We start from the raw sequence: 22,875 nt of genomic DNA, 5'->3' as shown, positions 1-22,875 counted from the left end.
GAAAGGTGTTAAAACGCATCAAACATGCAATGGATCCAGCACAGTGGGGGGGGGGAAGCATCCAGAAACAAATCAAAACACACACTGGAATGCAAGTTCAAGTCAAAAACACGCATGCAGAAACTCATCCGGAGCGGATCTGGAGTGCGTGAGTGATTGTGAACTGGCCCTAACAGTTGACCGATAGATGCCTAAAACATTTTGAGATGTTAGTATTGTGTTCCCCCCCAGCCAGAACACACCAGTGACACTGTAGTCACCATATCTGGTCTCCCGCAGAACACAGAACATGGAGATGCAATTATTTTAGTAAATATAAACTGCTAAATACATTTTCTCAACAGCAGTGTACAGCAGTCTTATGACTTCTATCAGTGTCCAGCAGAGCACTGGTTAAAGCTTGTAGGAGGATGGTTTATTCTCCCATGATTGTCCTATGAGGCTGCAGGACCCCTGACCCTCTGGACAGTGCTGATTGGCCCTGTGCTGATCACATGCACTCTCCCCAAAAAGAAAAAACTCTCTAGCAATACACAGCAAACTGACCATGTGTAGCTTGTCCCCTAGACTCTGTACTATCCAGAGATGGTTTGGGGACTCTGGAAGAGGGGAAGGATCAAAACAGACCTTTTTACACAATGCAGATAGTTTCCACATTTAGTATAACAAGCATGTTTTACTGAACATACAGACTGATTTTTATAGATTCTATAGATAGATAGATAGATAGATAGAGAGAGAATATATATACACATACACACACACACACACACATATTACAGTTTTTTCACATTGTGGGAAAGTGTGGGAAGTGCAAGCAGATGTTTTTAGCTTTTAGTTTTTCACGGTAGTTCACAGATTTGGCAGCTCACAAGGTTTTACCCATTGTTGTCATATCAACCAACAGATATTCGATCCATCAATGGATGGCCAATTTGAGATTTTAGTTCTAAAACTTAAATTTTATATACTCACAGGCAAGGCACAGAGCAGCCCCCTTTTTCCTCTAAGGTCCGATGCTAGCGATTCTGGCTCCTCTTTGGCTATTTCCTATGGGAGCACTCATGTAGGCTTAATCCTAAGCCCCACTGCATGCGCCTATAAACACAGACAGACCAACCGCTCATTCACCATAGGATTTGATTTACAGCAGCAGGAGCCAATGGCTTTTGCTGCCATCAGTCTGCCCTGTGAGGAAGGAGAGAACAGAGAGCTGCTGCTCTTGAACACAGAGGTAGATCAAGATTGGGCTCAGGTAAGTATGGGGAGGATCCAGGACACAGGATTTTACCATAATGCAGAGAATGCATTAAGGTAAAAAAAAAACATAAGGCTTTAGAACCACTTCAAAGTTATACGTGCTGCACACAGAGCTCTTTTCTATACTTTGTTTTCTACTACTGAAACATTTCCAGAGCAATAGAAAAATGTAATTCTTTAGGTTATACTGTCCTTATTAAATAAAAAGTAAAATACATTTTTCAGGACAATGTCTTACTTTACTTACCGAATATAAAAGAGCGGCTCTACCCTGAGAACCTGGAACAACTGATTTAGGAACTCCTCAGGATCTGTAAATGGGGAAAAGTGGGAGATGAGACATGCATATAAGACCTTAATATTAGTCCCACAGTATGATCTGTGATTAGTCAGGACATTTAATGTATTGCCATAGTATCTTAAAGTGATTGTTATTTTGATAGAAAAAAAAAAAAAAGACACTTTACAAACATGTTATACTTACTTGTTTTGTGCAGTGGTTTTGCACAGAACAGCCCACATCCCCCTCTTCTTGGGTCCCTGGCTGGAGCTCATGGCCTACCATCCTGCAGAGTGCCGCCACAACAAGCAGCTTGCTATGGGGGTACCCGAGCCGAGCTGCAGCTCCATCTATCCATTCAGACACGGAGCTGCAGTTCAGCCCCACCCCTCTCTCTCCAGATTGGCTAAATGTGTTTGACAGCAGCGGGAGCCAATGGTGCCGCTGCTGTGTCTAAGCCGATCAGGAGGGAAAGTCCCGGACAGCAGATTCACTAGTGGACATTACTGGATAGAAATGGGGCTCGGGTAAGTTTTGAGGGGGGGGCTGCTACATACTACAGAAAGCTTTTTATCTTAATGAAACGCACTAGGATAAAAAAACAAAAAAAAAACAAATCACTATAATGAGATTCTGTTGCCCACTGTGAAAAGTGATGGTATCTCTTTTAGGTCACCCCTGACCCAGTTATAGTCACCTTCTGAGCATCGCTTTTCATTTTATTGCTGTGACTCAAACAACTGATGTTATATGGGAACAGGACAATGCTCAGGCCTAGTAGCCAATCACTAATTCACTGTCATATGACAAAGTAAGTGATCACCGCCCTTTGTTAGCTCCAACACTGGCCAACAGCAGATATTTTAGTAGAACTTTACATTTCACAATGCCATTAGAAAACAGCTTGGTGTTTGCATTACTATAATGTATTCTAAAATATCAATGTATAATCAATGTATTCTACAATATCACTGTAGTCACCTTTTTCTTCATTGGTGAAGCCTGTGCTCTTCCCTGCAGCCTCCAAAATCTTCCTTAAGGCCATTATTTTAGTGGCACATACATAGCCATTCCTAAATGAAGAGAACACATTACAGAAGGAATAAGTGGAGATAAACAGATACCCTTGTTTTTTTTTTTTTAAATCACGATCTATCATTTATACAAAAGTTAAATCAACTTTTCTGTTACTTACAAAAGTCAAGAAGAAAAACAGTTTAGCACACATCTATTAATAAATTACAGGATTTCCAAGAGGTTAACGGCCATGCAAAGACAATCATTTAAAATACTCAGTTCAGTAGTAAAATAAACAGTCAATATTACCTGTCAGGGGGTACATCCATGTGAGCCAAAGTACGGTAAGTGAAAATACTTTTGCAATTGAACAAGCAAGAATTAACTGACAACTAAGCAGAGATTGTATGAAGATAACTGTCTACTGTGGCCTTGAGAGGAGAGCATGAAATAGAGAAAAAGACGGAAAAAAAGAAGGAAAACAGTCAGTGTTAAAAGGTGAGAAAGCTGCAGACAGTAAGGCATAGGAAAGAATTGGCCAATCCAGATATATGTTTAAATTGTAATAATACACTTTAAGGGCCGGTTTACACCATGGACTTGCTGCGAGTTCCTGTGCAGATCACAAGCAATCTGGGTTCAGGGCAATTTCAGCCCATGGACCACACAAAGTTGCGCATGCACAGAAACCGGACCATATGTTACTACTGTACCATGCAATCTGGCGCAGGCAAACACACTGCGTTTGCGGTGCCATTAAAGTTAACATTGACATTTTCAACATGATACAGAAAACCCGCATTCCATGCCCAGTCTGGTTTGACCTGGCCCTAACACTAATAAGCTGGTATGCTCCTTGAATGTTTATTTATTATCAATTGCCCCTAGAGTTCAAGACCTGTGATTTTAACCCAAATCACACAGAAAAGAATCCTCACCATTACACGGTCTACAAAAAGGAAAATCGTTATTCCATATTTAGAAACAGAATACCACCAACCATGGTTTTTGGACCTTGCGGGGCCCATTTCTCAAGGTAATGTCTTTTCCCTGTGACATCCTAAAATAATGGTTGGTAATAATTTTTTTTCTGATGACGCAATAAGGATTATCCTTCTTTATGCAGATGGTGTGCTGATGAGAATTCTTTTCTGTGTGGATTCTAAAGAGGTCGTCACCCACCTGTTTCAAGTCAGCACTCTTAAATATCACACAGGCAGTTGTGCAGCAAGACGTGCTACGGATATACAGACTGCGTGCCCCAAACCATTTAAAAGACCTTATTATAGTCTGCAAATTTTTTCAATAACACTTGCCTACTAAACAAAAAATGACTACAAGAGCAATAAAGAACATCTGTTAAAAAAAATGCTACATGCATTTAGTGTGGTGACTATGGATACACTCTGTACCCTGTTGTGTTAAATTGGTAGTAAACTTAGTTTTTTGACTTGTACCTACAAGAAAGCCTATAATAAGGCTTACCTGACGGTACAGTGAATATCTCCTAAACTTGCACTGTTTAGAAGGAGATATTCACACTGCATGCAGCCGTTGACATCACTGGTGCATGCACTCTGAAGGCTCAGCATACCATGCCGAACATTCAGCGCTCGTGCCATAGATAAGGGCAACCGTGTGCGCATGCACAGGAGTGACGTCATCGCGGCCCCAGCCACTCATGTAGCTAGAGGACAGAAGGCCGGGTGAAGATAGAAGCCCTGTTAGCGGTGACAGAGTGCCACTGGAGGGCTTCGTTTTATGGCAAGTCTCGCATAACGTGCTAGTACATGCATTGCAAGGCATTTGTCTTACAGTGGACAGTTTTATTTTGCAGCAGCAGTTTACTACAACTTTAAACAAGCATTTAACAATGAAGATGCTTTTTACATTCGTATGTGCTGGCAAAGTAGTCTTGAAATTCTATCCACCTCCATGCTTAACTTACGGAGAATGCATGTAAAATGTACTTGTGTGATATCACCCTATTGCACAACTAAGCATATACCGTACCCAGTGTGCATTTAGAAGATACTACAAAATATGCAGTTTAGCTGTTCTTTTCCAAATTCGCAAGAAGCACAACAGAATATATATATATATATATATATATATATATATATATATATATATATATATATATATATATATATATATATATATATATATATATATATATATATATATATATATATATATATATATATATATATATATATACATACATATACACACACACACACACACACACATATACATATACACACACACACATACATATACATATACATACACACATTTCCCCTTGTTTATATCCCTTTAACGAACCTGGAAGTACAGAAAATACCTGTTGGTTTGCCAAAAATGTTCTCATCTCCTAAGCCCCATAGTGGGCTGATACAGCAATGTGTTGTCAGCCCTATTCAGTGTCTTTTGATAAATTATTCAGTCATTCTCAGATCTGTACAACATAATGGCGAATCATTCTGTAGTTCAAGATAACAAGGGCTTAAAGCTGGCCATAGATGGTTCAAATCTCGACTGGCCGAGATTCAAACCACGTATGGACAGGCTGAAAGTACCCAAGTTCATCAATCGATCAACATGGGTACAACCAGCCTGTTGGATTTTACATGCGATTATTGCTGGTGGCTATTATAGCCGCTGGTGGTAATTACTGTGTTCTCCTGGCGGGGACAGCTTCCCCCACCGGGAGAAAACAATGACTTCCCGGGAAGGGGGGATTCCCCCCATCAATACGGCCTGTGGTTGCCAGAAAGAAAAATCGCTCCATCTATGGCCACATTAACAGATTCTTTGAGATGACATGGAAAATCTGGAGATATGCAGGTTGAAATTTGCTAGAAATTATTCATTATAAGAACATTTGATTCAATTTTCTAATCATTAGAAGTTTCAAATTGACATTTGTTTTTGACCACAGAAACAAGTCAAAGGAGCAGGATGGAAATTTTTTCTCAAATTTTTAAACAGTGATACTTTTTTGTTTAGTAAAGTCCATTCGTTAAAAGCAAACTACATTTTTAATTACTTTCAAACAACTTTCATCAAGTCATCGTATGTACGTTAAAAGAATTGTATGAATGGCCAGTTTAAAAGGTTTTTCCCTCCAAAAACAAATAAAAAATACAAAGCAGCAGCTACAAATCCTGTAGCTGCTGACTTAACATAAGGACACTTATCTGTCCAGGGATTATGCACCATCCTAGTTATTCAATAGTCTCCAGGTTGGAAAGCCAGTTGTGACAGCTTACGGCTTCACAGCCAGCTTCCTACTGGGCATGCGCAAGCCATGTTGTGCTTTGTCCAGCAGCCTTCGGCACATCGGCATGACCTGCGGCATGTCCCAGAAAGCTGGGAGTGAAGGGGGGAGGGGGTTTCTGAAGTAGAAGTGGTACCTGTCAAAAATTACGTTGATTGGCTTGCGCAAAAGTTATAGCGTCTACAAAATAGGGGATAGATTAATAGCATTTTTTTTTACTAGTAATGCGGTGATCTGCGATTTTTATCGGGATGGAGACATTGCGGTAGACAATCGGAAACTTTTGACACTTTTTTGGGACCACTGACATTTATACAGCGACCAGAGCTAAAAACAGCTACTGATTACTGTATAAAATGTCACTGCCAGGGAAGGGGTTAACACCAGGGGGCGATCAAGGGGTTAACTTTGTTCCCTAGATGTGTTCTAACTGAGGGGAAATGTGGCTGACTAGAGGAGGAGACAGATCGTTGTTCCTACTTTGTAGGAACACACGATCTGTCTCCTCTCCCCTGACAGAACCAGGATTTGTTTGTTTACACACACAGATCCTGATTCTCGCTCTGTCACAAGCAAACGTGGGTGCCTGGTGGTCATCGCGCCCACCAGGCACACGCAATGGCTCCAGTGACATGATGCATGCGTGTCTCCAGCGTAAATAGCCGACGTACAGCTGCGACGGCTCGCCCAGGGGAGCCATCCTGCCACATTATAACTGCGGTGGCTGGTCGGAAAGGGCTTGAACACCTTCTGTGTGTAGCAGCACCCCCCGCCCCCCCTAATTACTTACCTGAGCCCCATCTCTCTTTAGTGATGTCCATGAGTGTCTAAGAGACACTCCTCCTGATAGGCCGAGATACAGCAGCGGTGCTATTACCTCCCACAGCTGTCAGTCAGCCAATCAGGAGAGAGGGGGCTCTGACTGGGCTCAGGTGCCCCCATAGAGAGCTACTGGCTGAAGGGGGCACTCGTCAGGAGGGAGGGACCAGGGGCAGCAAAAAGGACCTGAGAAGAGGAGGATTCAGGCTACTCTGTGCATGTTTGTTATTTTTAATTTTTTTAAACAAGCCTTTAGGCTCGGTTTCCACTAGTGTGATTTGGCATGCGACTTGGGACTGCAAAGTCACATGACAAGTTGTACCCCACGATTTCCAATGAGTACCGCTCATATCTGTGCGACTTCTAGTCGCAACGACTTCAACGTAGTCCCTGCACTACTTTTGTCCCACTTTGATGCGACTTGAGGTCCATAGACCGCAAGAACACACAGGCATTGCTTCAAGTCACATCAAAATTCTTTCAGGTCACAATAGTGGAAACCTAGCCTTACAATCACTTTAAGTAAACAGACGACACAGGACAGCTCTCCATTTCCAACAAGATCAACAAGTTTTTTTTTGCACCAATTAAAATAGATATAGCAAAATGCTTCTAGTAATTAAATTTGACAGACCAAAAAGGGAGAAGAATTTCATTGTTGGGGCTTACACACACACACACACACACACACACACACACACACACACACACACACACTTTAATATTATATTCACTCACTTCCGTAAAGGGTTAACTATCTCAGTGCGCAGCAAGTCTCGGGTTTCAACATATGAATCATTATCGTTCTTATCTGGAGGACGATGCAGCATGGTATCCATTACCGAGGAGCATGCAAACATACTGGTAGAAAAAAAAAAAAAAAAGAAGAAATAAGTAGTGTCATAACATATTACAGAAGATATTGAAAAGATATTGAAAAAAATAAAAATAAAATGGAACACACTGTTACACCTTAGCCAAACTTGTTACAATTAGTATGTTTTACAGTGATTTTTTTTTTGTAATAAAAAAAAATATTTTTTTTTAAATTTAAATAAAACAAAACAACTTTCTCCATCTTTTTTAGATGAACATGAATTTGTCATCTAACAAAATAGGCTTACTGTCCTTGCTGTTGACAAGTTGATTCTTCTTTCATTTCATCTTGCTTCTTAAACTTAAAGTACAGTTGTCACAAGAGCAATTTAGGGGTTTGAAAGTGCTAGCTGGCTTGCTGTGTTTGCGCTGCTCCCAACCTGCCACTTTTTAACAGCAATTCATTTTGACAGCTGGGACCTGTTCTCTAACACAGCAGTGGCTGCAACCTCTGCTAAGTAAACACAGAGCCTTTGTAAACACTGTTCAGGAGCAGAACAGGGAAATACAAATGTAACAGTATTGATTGAATATCTTTTCTTTATTCTTATGCAGATCAAACGGGTTACCTTTGATCTTGTCAGTTAAAACAACCTTCAATTAAAAATTTATAAATTATATTCTATAATAAAAAAATTACACAAAAAAATTAAGATTAAAGGTGCAAAGCATTACAAAACTATATACAAATTAAATCAATTCTGTGAATTTTTTTTATTTAAATGTTTAATAGTTTTAAAAACAATATTAATGATAACTACAACAACATCAGCCAAACAAACTGGTAGGAAGAAGAAAAGGTGTAAGGAATAGAGATAAATATTCCGAAACAAAAAATACTTTTTTTTGTATCTACAGTGACGATATTTTTTTAAACACTGATCAGAAACAATAGATTTTTTAGTTTTTCTTATGACCTTTTGTCTAAAGACGGCATTGAAAATAAAATCAATTTTGTAAGACAATCAATATCATCAAAAGAAAGCTGTCAAAAAACAAAACAAAACAACATTGCTATGTTATAACACAATTATTACAAAATATACAGGTCCATATCACAAATGTAAAAATTGGTTTGATGGTGCACAGGTGAGAACTAAAGTGGTTAAAGTAATTCTTTGCTCAGTAGGGGATTAAACACTAGTAAAACTGTATCTGCAGACCCCATCCCCACCACTTCCTTTTTACACAGCTCGTGGGAAGTTTTTTATTCTCTATACACTTTTTTTTTTAAGCGATTGTCTCTGACTTTTGCAGGCTGAATGACCAAAATTAGAGCCATTTATGACCAGCCTTATACCCTCTGTGTTTTCTTTAAGCTCCAACATAGCCCTTAATAGCATCAACTAGCGGAAAAAGTTACTGCTAAACTTCCAACAAACTATATATATAGTATATGTAGCTGGTTTGTTCTTTTAGCACAAACGCTCCAGAGATTAAGTGGATAGAAAGAATTTATGTGAGAAGTTTGGAAAGTCTTCAGATTTGTTAGTGGTCAGCGCACAAGGGCTGAAATGATAGGAAACTGTAAAATCCTTTTCTTGAAGTTCATTAAGGGATACAAGGTAGAAGCAATTGTGAAACACTGGGTTATGCTACTGCCTACAGGAGGATTGGATACCATCAAACAAAGCTGCGAGAGAGACAGGTAAAACCCCTCCCACTTTCATCATGTTCCAGTTTTGTGGAAATGCAATATTAGGGGTAAATCATAAAGCACAGAGGATGGGACTTGTGTCCCTCGACTCCAAAAAAAGGATAACTGCAGCAAGTCAAAAATCTTTTTTACTGAATCCTTCATTAAAGCGTAGATACATTTTCACCAAAAATAATTTCGATTGGACCTGATGAGCTTTTAGCCATGTCAGGGGGTCTCAGGGTAGCATTGAAGCGCTGAATTAGCAGTCCCCAACACTACAACTGGAGGCAGTAAGGGACCTGGATGAGGTTGACATTGCTGGCTTCATAAGGTAAGTTGGCAAACAGACCGTCAGCATAGGTTAGAAGGGGTGGGATTGAGGTATAGTAAAAATTAGGTTTTAGCCCAGAGTGGGGCTTTAAAGCGATTGTAAACCAACCCATTCAGATAAAAAAGCAAAAAACATTTTGCATAATATATATATATATATATATATAATCTAACACACCACACACAATATTACAAATACCTTTTTTTTCCCCTCCTTTTATATAAGTGATCACATTCCCTCTGTTCTCAGCCACATAATGAGAAACAGCAACACACTGATCTTCCAAGTGAAAGGCTGTGCAGGGGGGCATGTCACAACAAGTCTGATCATTGGCAGAGTTCCCAGCACAGCTAGAGAACTGACCACAGTGTGTTCTCCTGCTTAGTGTAGTCAGTAATAGGAAAGCAGAGGGACTGGCAGGAACACTAGGGATATCACACAAAGGAAGCAATACAAAGAGAACAGAATACTTTCTTATACAAGCACATGGTACAGCAGGCACATATCAGGAATATAAAATATTGGGTGTACATATTCTTTAGGCCTCTTGCACACTGGACGTTATAAAAAAAGGCAGTAGTGTTAGCTGTAGAAAGAGTTTTCCAGCGTTTCTGCAGTAGTATTTTTTTTTTTTTTTAACAAACTTAAACTCATACAAAAGCTTATGGCTCAAAGAACGCCGATTCAGAGCTTTTTACAGCTGAAAAACTTCTCAAAACCCACTAGTTCTGGGGGTTTTTCCAACCAGAAAATACCCCTGCCAAAAAACTGCTGATAACAGCCTATGTGTGCATGGACACATAGGGTACCATGCTGGGGAGTTTATTGGCTGCAGAAAAAAAATCCAGTGTGCATTCAGTCTATAGGCTTGATAAAGAGATAGTGGAACTTCTTAAAAAAAAAAAAATAATAAATAAAAGCTGTAGCTGAAAGACAGACAGGAACAGCATGTATCACATCCAGACAAGGGAAGGAAATCTCCTGAAGAGGTTTCCAAACAGGATAGAGAGATATGAGATCAAAGTCTCGATTAAAGTGAAAGGAAGAAACTGCCTTGGGAAGAAAAGAGGCCTGAGGCCTCAGGGCAACCTTGTCTTTGTGTAGCACAAGAAAAGATTCTTTACACGTTAAGGCCACCAACATAAAAACTTGGCTTGCAGAGGTGATGGCAACCTTGTGAGTTGAGGTAGACAGAAGAATGTCCCTATTAGGTTTAAACAGAGTTTTTTTGAAGGATCAACAGAACCAGGTTAAGATCCCATGGCATCACTGGGGGCCATACAGGGGCGAGCATGAGTGACGTTTTTTTACTAGAGGTAAGCAGTCTTTGAATGGGACAAAACTTGACCCTTGATAGTACTCAGAACCAAATGCTGATCCAGGCAAGGCTGGAGAAAAGATATAATTCTTTCCACAGAGTACCATGAAAAATATGCATTCCAGGTACGATGATAAAATTTCTGAGAAGTTGATTTTCTAGTTGGGAAGCATAGGGATAACAGAATCTGGTAAACCCCGTCTTCTAGGTCCTGTGCTTCAACAGCACAGACATTAAAGTCAGCAAAAGACTAGTTCCCCATCAGGTCTGCCTACCTTGTGATTAAATGACAATATGGGTAGACTCCATAGCTACAACGGAGATAGATATATATATATATATATATATATATATATATATATATATTATATATATATTTTTTTTTTTTTCTTTCTTACACACACATACCGTATTTAAAATCGGCGTATAACATGCACTTTTCCCCCTTAAAATCAGGGGAAAATCGTGGGTGCGTGTTATACGCAGATCCCCTGCCGATTGCCAGCTTCTCTGCCGGTCTCGGCAGCTTTCAGCTATTTTAGGCCGCTCTCGGCTATTTTCGGCAGCTTTCGGAAAGCTGCTGAAAATATTCGAGAACGGCCGAGAGCTACCGAGCGCCGCCGAGATGCACAGGACATCCGCTCTGTAGCTCGGCGGCGCCATTTTTAAACGGAAAGCATGCAAAAGAAACTTACAAGGCTGCAAATGACTGACAAGGCTGCATTGATGGGCATTTAAAAATAATAATAATAATAATAATAATAATAATAATAATAATATATATATATATATATATATATATATATATATATATATATATATATATATATATATATATATATATATATATATATATATATATATATATATATATATATATATATATATCTCATTGGTACCACCCACATCAACATTCATACTTTTAAAACTCAAACATCCACCTCTCTCACAATTTGGCTATATTAGCCAGGGACCATAATTTCCAACAAAATTGAAATGCATTGCTCATAAAATTGAAATGGCATAGTGATCCTAAAGGATCCAATGGATATAGGATGTTCTATCTCATAGATTGGATTTGCACATGTATGGGTGATCATACATCATGAGATCCTTAACAGCCTCTGAAGCAATTGGCAGAGGTCCGGTAAAACGGGTCAGGCTATGGTTCTATACCATCATTTCACTTGCTCACTGATGACCAAACTTGGATTAGGATGCTATGAATAATGGACTGCTCATGAATGGATTCAATATAGAGACCGCTTTGAAGAACTGGACCTGATAAGTATATACAAATATTAATCAAGTGACTGCCTTGTTACATCATTTGGGACACAGGTTGAGCACCTATAAATGCATGTTGGAAGGCTTGTTTCACTCTGATCCACAGTACGAGGGGGCGGCCAAGGCATAAAAGAACTATACAAGCATGAACTGTGTTGTCTTAGCTTAGCCCTTTGGTTCATACTATATCAAGCTTTGACAAGGGACCACTGTAACTGTTTGTGTTTTACACCACCAGTGACATAGTCTATGAAGTCTGCTCCAATTAACATTAATTTAACATTTTTCTATATTCTTCATAGTGGTGGACTCATGACGTATGATCACCCATATATGTGCAAATCCAACACATGACCTGGAACATCCTACATCTATTGGATCCTTTAGGACCACTATGCCATTTCAAGTTTGTTGGAAATTATGGTCACTGGCTAATATAGCCAGATTGTGAGGGAGATGGATGCTTGAGCTTTAATAGTATGCGTGTGTCTCGGAAACTATACATTATAAAAAAAATAATTTATATATATATATATACACACATACATATATACACACACATACATATATACACACACATACATACATACATATATTTTATCTCTCATGACCCCCCCCCCCCCCCCCCCAGGGCAGTTCAGTTTTGTCCACTGTCAGGGGTGACTGTTAATCTGCTTTGCCACAAGAGGGAAGTGTGGGGCTCACCTGAGGTGCAAAAAATAAATGCAAGCGTGAAGCCTTCACCTGGAAATCCTGCAAAGAAACTTGCTCTACTGAAGCTTTGCTCCCGTACTGACAGCATTTAGGCAAAAGATGAGCATTGGTCAGGCCAGGCAGAGTCATGACACAAAGGGAGGTGAGGGCAACAAGGGAATCCAAATGACAGTAACATACATAAATAGAACAGCATTGAGAATCTCAAAACTAAATATTCAACAACCATAAAAAAATAAAAAATATGACACACATACTTTGCCTATATGCTAATTAAATTGTTATTTGTGGCTTAGGGGTTGATTTACTAAAAGGGCAAATAGACTGCACTTTGCAAAGTTGCTTGAGAGCTTAGTAATTTAGGTAAAGCTTCACTTTGCAAAGAATACCCAATCACTTGCAGGAAAAAAAAAAAAAAAAAAAAACAGCATTTTTGCTTGCACGTGATTGGATGATGGTAGTCAGAAGAGCTTCTGCTTATTTACTGCACTCTGCAAAGCACACAGTATATTTGCCTTTAGTAAATAAACTCCTTAGTGACATCACTGGCACATACTTGTGTGAAAAATCTGACATCTCTATAGTAATACAGAATGTAAAAGCAGTACACCTAAGAGTTAAACTACAAGTCAGAGCAGAGGGACACTAGCAACAGAGCCAGTGGAAGTCAGCACAAGGCGCCAGCTTCTTCTATAGCTCCATCCTCTAGTAAGTGTTCATTTGGTAACTGCACATCAGAGAAGGGTAAATAATATAAAATAAATAATATTATTATTAATAATAATAATATAATAATAATAATAAAAAAATATTATAAAAGATGCTTCCTTTAAAAGCATTACATTTGCTTTAAAAAATGGGCTGCAAAACTGACCTACAAAAAGCCTGTAGTAATCATTCTTGTGTTAGCAGTGGGCAGTGCTATAGACCATGAACTGTACTACTTTTCAGTGTTGTGAAATCGTTATTTTTATAATCAGATTTCATGGGATATCAGAACAATTTTTTACCAGAATAATGTTGCATCCAAATAACAGGAGTTGCAATGTCCTTGTATCCCCTTTTTCCAGCCAATCATACGTTCTAATCCTTCTTTGTCTGCTGCAGGTGGAGTGTTCTCCTCAACACATTCGCTACTGTACTCTTGGAATGCTGTAATGCAGATAGATGCTAGGGGTTAGAAAAATCTGTAAACTTTGTCATTCAAAATTCTAAATCCTAAAACCAACTAAAGCCTGCAATGCTTACCAATAGAGTTACATCTCAGAATCGGATTGGTTGGACCATGCAAAGAATAAAAACGAGAGTCTGGGCGGCAGTTTCGCAGTTTCACAAACAAGGCTTTGTTGGGTCCACAGTGAAAATATCTTACTCCTCTGTAAATTCCATCAGTGTAGGCAGAGGGGAGTTCTTCCTCCTATCAAAAAAAATCATTAAAAAAAATAAAAAAAATCTGTTTCACATTCTATTATGAAAGGTACTAACTTTTTGTTGTAGTTGGTAGTTGCATAGAAAGAGGCACCATAAGTATATTATATTAATATATGTTACTATAGCAAGAAAAAGGCTTGCCATACATCAAAACATTCTTACATTCAGAGGGCTTCCTGTGTGTTGTTATCAACACATCACTATAGAACCAAAAAAAATAAAAAAATAAAAAGTTTGATTTTAAAACAGAAAAAGATATGATTGACTGGCTGACTATAGCAAATTCATAATATACTTAGTTACACGCCCACAGGTCCCCTAACGGATGAGAGAGTAGGCGACTGATTTTTGTGGTTGGTGGAGACATATATAGAAAGTAACAACTGTAAAGTGTGGAGGGGACTTTCAAGGCACACACAAGAATGAAATTATTTCCATGCAGCAACAAAAATATTTATATGATCTGCAAAGTTTATTAAACACGTAAATACGTTTTTAGGGCCCGTTCACACTAGAATGCAGTACCCCATTCCAATCACACTGCCCTTGCAATCTGCAGTGGGTGTCGGTACTAAGTTAACACCCACCAAATGCAGGTTGCAAATGCAGTGCGTTTTCTCACACCGGATCAAATCGTGCAAAAGTACTATGTGAGCAGGTTGCAGTGCATTTCAAACAGTAGTGCATGTACAACCTTTGGTGCAGTGCAATTTCAGCCCATTAAAAATGAATGGCCTGAAATCACACTGCAGAGAACTGCATTTTAATAGCACAGGAACCGCATAGCATTCCCGTGCGTTCCAATGCAGTTCCTAATGTGAATGGTCACAGAGTGTGGGAGCTTCGTAAGGTTCACCTTTTGATAAAAAGGCAAATTAAAGCTTGGTTTCATTTTAGCCTCTATTTAAATCTGCAGATGCTATGGTGTTGCACTCATGACCAGCTATAGCCTCAGTGATCTTAGGGAATGATGGTTCACCTGAGAGTTGACATAAGCACACTGGCAGTTATCACCAGAGCTTGCCTTGAATGTAGCATACTCTGTGCATGTGCTAGTGGGTAGAATGTAAATGAAAACACTGCAGAAAACAATTTTGGTATGTTTAAAGTGTTACTAAAACCAGGACCCTGCATTTACTATATCTCGTCTCCCATAGTACACAGACCATGCAAATGCAATTATTTTAGTAAATCTAAACTGCTAAATACCTTTTCTCATCAACAGTATATAGCAGTCTTGGGACTTCTAGCAGTTCCTGAGTAAAGGGGTTGTAAACCACTGAAAAAACAAACCAAAAAAAAACCCTGCAAGACAATGACATAACGTGCTAGTAAGCATCGCATACTAGCACATTATGAAATACTCACGTTAGAACGAAGCCCTTCCTGCGGCGCCCGCTCTCCGCTGAGGGGGCTGACATCTTCTCTTGTCCTATCTTCCTGGGATCACGGGCTGAGGTGCTGCGAGTGGCTGGAGCTGCAATGTCGTCACTCCCACGCATGCACACGGAGCCTTCGGTTCCACCAAGCAGCTCTGAAGATCCGGACTGGTATGCTGGACCTTCAGACCGCATGCGCTGCGGACGTCAGTGGTTGTATGCAGTGAATATCTCCTAAATGGTGCATGCTTAGAAGATATTAATTTTACCCACAGGCAAGCCTTATTATAGGCTTACCTGTAGGTTAAAAAAAATATATATATAATAATAATTAAAGCGGGATTCACAAGTTTGTAGGAGGAATTTTCATACTGCACTGAGCTGTTCTATCAGAATACAGAACCCCTGACCCTCTGCCTGGACAGTGCTGATTGACCTTGTGCTGATCACATGCCCGCTTCCAAGAAAAAAAAAAAAAAAAACCCTCTAGCAATACACACCAAACTGAGCATGCGCAGCCTGACTGTAGTGACTATCTTATCCAGACCTGTTCTGGTTTCAGTGGAAGGGTGGAAGAGGAGGAGGATCGGTGCATACACGATCAAACAGCCTTTTATACACAATGCAGAGGATTAAGCCCTTAGGTTCCACAGTAAGTATAACAAGCATGCTTTGCTGCATACACAGACTGATTTTACGGTTGTTGGTTTAGTAACACTTTAAGAATTTAAACATTTTCATTTGGATGAAATTAAATCTGCTTTAAATGTTGGACTTATTTGGCAACCAATCCAAAGTTCTGGACTACGTGCAGATGAATAGAAAGGAGAACATGAACACCACGTGCAGGTGAAAATCTGTCATCCCCTTACTGCATATTCTAGGTCAGCTGTTTGACATTCCAGTGAAGAATATGTCAGTCCACTGTGCATTGACCAATTAGCTGCCTAACGCAAAATCTACCCAACAGTGCCAACATATGTTTTAATCTAGTCATCAATAATCCAATTCAATATTCTATTGGTATCTACAACAAAGCTAAAGTATGTGCGATTCATTTTTTTCAGCTTAAAAATAGTTTTCTGTTGCAGTCTGAAAAAAAAAAAAAAAAAAAAGAAGGACTTTTAAACAAACAGTCTTTCTGAGCCATGAAAAAAAATTGGTCCAAATAAGACTACCGTAGCTTTTTTCATCAACTAGCTTGGCAGTACATGCAAAAAACTTAATTAATTGAACATCTTACGAGCTACTACAAATCCAAAAAGAACATTACACAGGTGTAAGGAGAAATGTAAGGTCTAAATTTCTTTCAGCTGCTGACACCAGACGCACTCCCATAAACTGTGTTGGACTAAAGATTAATATCTAAAATTTGTGCCATGCTGTATATGCCTCTGTAAAAAAAAAGACTAAACAAGTGTGCCAATATATATAAAAAAAAAAAAGTGCAAATGCCAGTGGTGATGAATAAAAAGAAAAATGACGTGACAGTGTGTGTACTGTATATTGCCACTATATAGACGTGTCCCTATTGAAACTCATAAATATAAAACACGTAAATATATTATAAACCTTCAATAAAATATATTTAAAATGAAAATGATAATTATGTAGAAAAATAAATATCTTAAATGATAAATCACTTCAAAAAGTACGTTTAAACTCCGGTTTATTTAACCACTATTCTGGCACTCCTCTCCTACATGTAAAAATCATAACTTTTTTGCTAGAAAATTACTCAGAACCCCCAAACATATATAAATTTTTAGCAGACACCCTAGGGAATAAAAACGGTGGTCATTGCAACTTTTTATCTCGCACGTTATTTGCGCAACAATTTTTCAAACGCGTTTTTGTTTTTGAAAAAAAAAAAAACAAAAAAAAACAAAAAAAAAAAAAACTGTTTCATGATTTAAAAAATAACAAAACAGTAAAAAGTTAGCCCAATTGTTTTGTATAATGTGAAAGATGATGTTACGCCGAGTAAATAGATACCCAAAATGTCATGCTTTAAAACTGCGCACACTCATGGAATGACGCCAAACTTCAGTACTTAAAAATCTCCATAGGCGAAGTTTAAATTTTTTTTACATGTTACATATTTAGCGTTACAGAGGAGGTCTAGAGCTAGAATTGTTGCTTGCGCTCTAATGCACGTGGCGATGCCTCACATGTGTAGTTTGAACGGCATTTACATATGTGGGTGGGACCAACATGTGCGTTCGCTTCTGAGCGACCAGGGACAGAGGCGTTTTAAAAAAAACTAATTTTTTTATTTTATTTTTTAGTTTACTTTATTTTCACAACATTTTTTTTTGATCACTTTTATTCTTATTACAAGGAATGTAAACATCCCTTTGTAACAGGAATCATTCGTGACAGGTCCTCTTTATGGAGAGATGTGGGGTCAATAAGACCCCACATCTCTCTTCCAGGCTAGAAAGCATGAGATTGTGAAAAAAAATTCACCGATCCCATGCTGACAGCCGTAATCTCGGCTTTGTTTACTTCTTGAAACGCGAGCGTGACATCATAACCTTGCACCCGGGCCTCCGACGGTCATAGAGATGACTGGTGACCATCTGGTCACTGGAAATCTCTATCGTCGTCATCCGGCGCCGGACGATTCTTCCCGTTGCCTGTAAGAGCGATCAAGCGGTGGAACTGCCACTATGATTGTTCTTATGGTGCACAGAATCGCTGGCTGAAAACAAGGATATCTGAATGATGCCTGTAGCTGCTGGCATCATTCAGATATTCCCACTGAAAGTCCAGGACTACATATGACGTCCTTGGGCAGGAAGTGGTTAAAAAAAATTGATTGATCACACTCCACATCTTAGCGGTAACACTCTATACATAGCATGGGTAAATCGAGCAATCCCAATCCAACAGGTGTGTTATGCCTCTAGTCACCTCGCTGAGAGATAGTCTCAGCTGGCTTCTCCTCCATCCTAGCCCCTCCCCAACGCATGTTCGAAACAGGATTTGTCACGTTTCTTTATCAGGGGAATCTCTAAGATGTAGATCTATTTTTTTAATAAACTGGAGTTTAAACATTATTACACTATTGAGCCTTTCTTTGCATATACACACACACACCGAGGACATCCACAGTGAAGGGATTGACTTTCCACAGAGTCTACTAACCCTGAGCCCAGTGTTGGTTCTACTGCACATTTTGTTTTCAATTATTTTTTATGAAATTATTATACAAATATAAAACCTTACATATCATTCCAAAAAACATATATACAAATCATTCAAAAACACATGAATGGATCTCTCCTAGAATATATCACTCTCAAAAATTTGGGGGAGAGCACAGGTGTGGAATCACCGAAAGTCACTGAATTTCCATGTGTGAAGTACTGTCACAAGTCACTGTGGATTTCGCTTTGGAGCACTGGATACTATATCAAATTTATTTAGACTGTATTATTGATATTTACACCAGATGTATTCATTTATTTTTGATTTACAATCATGTATTAATACATAGGTATTTTTTGATTAGCGCTTGCTCTTTAGATTGTGGATTTTGCCTTTTGAGCACTGGATATTATATCAGATTTGTTTGAGACATATACAGCGCGGCACAAATTTATATATTCATCTTTAGTACATGCAAAACTATTTTAACACTTTTTAGGAATAATACACAAAATATTACAAAAGGCAAGATTACCATTTCAAGGCCAGCAATGGTTTCAGGTGAGTCAGGGGTGTGTCCTATCCATCGGATCACTCCATATATGGGAGGATCATTCACCTCAACCATGGAATTGAGTTCCAAACCATGCCTTATAGATTCCGTTTCAGACAACAGGCTACCATTTCCAGGAGGATGGTACAGACTGGATGGTGGGTGGTGGTCTTCTGTCGGATGGTTACATACTTGTTGGTCTTCCACTTCAAGAGGATTGTTCAGTGGTTGTGGTTCATCCTCTTCGGCTGTTAAACATCATGCTGTAAACATTATAAAGCTCTTCCATAACCATGAATTCTGCATTGATCATAGACCCGACTGCTTTATTAACCACTTAAGGATCGCCTCACGCCGATATACGTCGGCAGAATGGCATGGCTGGGCACAATCACGTACCGGTACGTGATTCTTTAAGTGCCCAGCCGTGGGTCGGAAGCGCTCTGCCGGCGGTGTGCTCCCGACCCGGTCCTGAACTCCGTGGCCGTGGGACCAACGGACCCGATCGCCGCTGGTGTCCCGCGATCGGGTCACAGAGCTGAAGAACGAGGAGAGGTCTGTGTAAACAAACCTCTCCCCGTGCTTCCCTGTGTGGCCGTCACCGATCGTCTGTTCCCTTTTATAGGGAAGGACGATCAGTGACGTCACATGCCAGGCCACGCTCCCCTACCATAAAAAAAAAAAAAAAAAAAAAAAAAACACACATCACGTCATACATAACCCCTACACTGCCCCCTAGTGGTTAACTCCTTCACTGCCAGTGTCATTTACACAAGAATCAGTGCATTTAAATAGCACTGATTGCTGTATAAATGACTATGATCCCAAAAATGTGTCAAAAATGTCCGATGTGTCCGCCATAATGTCATAGTCACAATAAAAATCGCTGATCGCCACCATTACTAGTAAAATATATATATATATATATATATATATATATATATATATATATATATATATATATATATATATATATATATATATATATATATATATATATATATATATATTAAATAAAAATGCTATAAAACTATCCCCTATTTTGTAAACGCTATAACTTTTGCGCAAACCAATCAATAATCGCTAATTGCGTTTTTTTTTACCAAAAATATGTAGAAGAATACGTATTGGCCTAAACTGAGGAAAAAAAAAAAAAGTTTTTTTACATATTTTTTGGGGGATATTTATTATAGCAAAAAGTAAAAAATATTGCATTTTTTTTCTAAAATTGTCGCTGTATGTTTTTTTATAGCGCAAAAAATAAAAACTGCAGAGGTGATCAAATACCACCAAAAGAAAGCTACATTTGTGGGAAAAAAAAAAAAAAAAAAAAAAAAGGACGCCAATTTTGTTTGGGAGCCACATTGCACGACCGCGCAATTGTCAGTTAAAGCGACGCAGTGCCAAATCGCAAAAAGGGGCCCCGTCCTTTAGCTGCAAATTGGTCCGGGGCTTAAGTGGTTAAATAGGCCTGTCTGCACACATACAGTTTAGTTTAGTGTATCCTGTATGATTTTGGTACTTACTCCCAGAGTGTGTGTTTTTTCTGAAAGGCATATTATTCACATACATCCTTCTTTGTTCTACTTAGCAAGCTAATAATCCAGTTTTAATAAAGTGAAGCGATTGCTCAGGTTTTCAGCTTTTGCAAGTGTTATTAACCAGTTGTGGACACTGGACATGCTGCTGCTTGTGTATACCTGGACCTGTCCTTCAGCCCCGCTGCAGCTCCCCCAACCCCCGCATTTGCCAGCAATTTCCATTCATCCAAATGACAGCTGAGAATTGCTGTGCAAATAAAACAGCTGTCGTTGCTGCTGCTGTCAAAAAACAGACCTTTGGACACAGTGTTTATATACATTGTATACATCTTAATTCCCACTTTTAAACGAAGTACAACGATACTTTTCTATTTATACATTCATTCATTGGCAGATACTCTTGCACACTGGTGCCAAAACCACCAAATTTTTGGGCTTTTCTCCAAGCTTTTTTATTATACTGTTCTGAATGCAGTCCATTGATTTACAAATCAGTAAACTATCACTGTGCTTAGAGCATTAAGCAAAAATCTTTGTTACTATTCAGTATTTATTTTTTATTTTTTACCACGAGTATGCATATTATCTCAAATATAGCATTCTCGGAGATCCTTTTTTTTAGCGAGTATAAATGTGCACTTTATGGCCCATACTCACTTTTTTTGTGCAGGAACTTACTGCAAGGTCTGGCATTCATATATCAGTATCACGAGCAAGGACCGTAAAGGGCATTAATCCGCATATAATGGCAGTTATATGTATGAGCAGAATAAATCTACCAATCCTGCCAGCAGATTTATAGGCACATATAAAAATGTTCAATTTGTCCATTCTCCTTTGTTATAAAGGAGATTTACAGAATAAAATTGGAGTTGCTCAACTTGACATCTATCATATATATTAGAGCTGCACGATTAGTCTTTATCACAATTTTTTCCCCCTTGACAAAGTATTTCCCGATTCTTTCTATGCAGAGAATTCTCTCTGCTCTGCAGAAGCTGGCAGCTGTCAAAAGAAGGGGAGAAAAAAAAAAAGTCTGCCAAGTAACACAACATTCTTTAGCAGTGGAAGTATAAACATTGTAACCATTTGTCCTTTACATCAAAGTAATACACTTTGGTGTGTAAATGAGGAAAGTTTAACCATTTAAAAACACATTTGTTGGTTTCCAAGTTGAAATAAATTTTTTTTTTTTTGCTGGAAAATTACTTAGAACCCCCAAACATACACATATTATATATATTTTTTTATAGAATTTAGTACAGACCCTAGAAAATAAAATGTTGGCTGTTGCAATATTATGTCACACTGTATTTGCACAGCAGTCTTTCAAATGCAATTTTTTTGGAAAAAATTACACTTTAACCACTTCCCGACCAGCGCACGACGATGTACGTCGACAGAATGGCACAGGCAGGCATATTGGCGTACAGGTACGTCCAATATTCAATGCCGCCCTGCCATGGGGAGCGTGCCGCCGGCGACGCACTCCCGCGCTGGTCGGGACCCCCGTGAGTCCGTTCACGGGACCCGATCGCCGCGGGCATCCCCGCAATCGTCTCACGGAGCGGCCGAATGGAGGAAATGCTGTGTAAACAACATTTCTCCATTCTGCCTAGCAACTAGTGACGCTGATCTCTGCTCCATGTGATTGGAGCAGAGATCAGTGTTCACTAAATGAAAGCCCAACCCCCCCACAGTTAGAAACACACCCCTAGGAACACTTAACCCCTACACTGCCACCCACTGGTTAACCCTTTCACTGCCAGTGTCATTTACACAGGAATCACTGCATTTATATAGCAGTGATTACTGTATAAATGACAATGGTCCCAAAAATGTCCGATGGGTCCCCCACAATGTCGCAGTCACAATAAAAAAATAAAAATAAATAAATAAAAAATCGCTGATCGCCGCCATTACTAGTAAAAAAAAAAAATAATAAAAAATTATTAATAAAAATGCTATAAAACTGTCCCTATTTTGTAAACGCT

General features: G+C 39.0%; 1 protein-coding gene across 2 annotated transcripts in view; it reads right to left on the bottom strand.

Annotated features, from left to right (window-relative positions):
- LOC143981415 (ubiquitin carboxyl-terminal hydrolase CYLD-like) overlaps nucleotides 1-22,875 on the bottom strand; it is a 72,510-nt gene that overhangs the window by 11,944 nt on the left and 37,691 nt on the right. For both annotated transcript variants that reach the window (XM_077479243.1, XM_077479242.1), the window contains exons 5-10: nucleotides 19,323-19,588; nucleotides 14,073-14,241; nucleotides 13,835-13,976; nucleotides 7,398-7,520; nucleotides 2,522-2,613; nucleotides 1,508-1,571 (exon numbers count right to left, since the gene is read on the bottom strand). In XM_077479243.1, the coding sequence (XP_077335369.1) occupies nucleotides 1,508-1,571; nucleotides 2,522-2,613; nucleotides 7,398-7,520; nucleotides 13,835-13,976; nucleotides 14,073-14,241; nucleotides 19,323-19,588 (856 nt within the window). The remainder of the gene's footprint in view (nucleotides 1-1,507; nucleotides 1,572-2,521; nucleotides 2,614-7,397; nucleotides 7,521-13,834; nucleotides 13,977-14,072; nucleotides 14,242-19,322; nucleotides 19,589-22,875) is intronic.

The sequence above is a fragment of the Lithobates pipiens genome, unplaced genomic scaffold (assembly GCF_037356315.1).
Source record: "Lithobates pipiens isolate NorthernLeopardFrog02 unplaced genomic scaffold, aLitPip1_a1.2 Scaffold_156, whole genome shotgun sequence".
In the NCBI taxonomy this organism is placed as follows: domain Eukaryota; kingdom Metazoa; phylum Chordata; class Amphibia; order Anura; family Ranidae; genus Lithobates; species Lithobates pipiens.
This window is presented reverse-complemented; position numbering and strand designations above follow the sequence as displayed.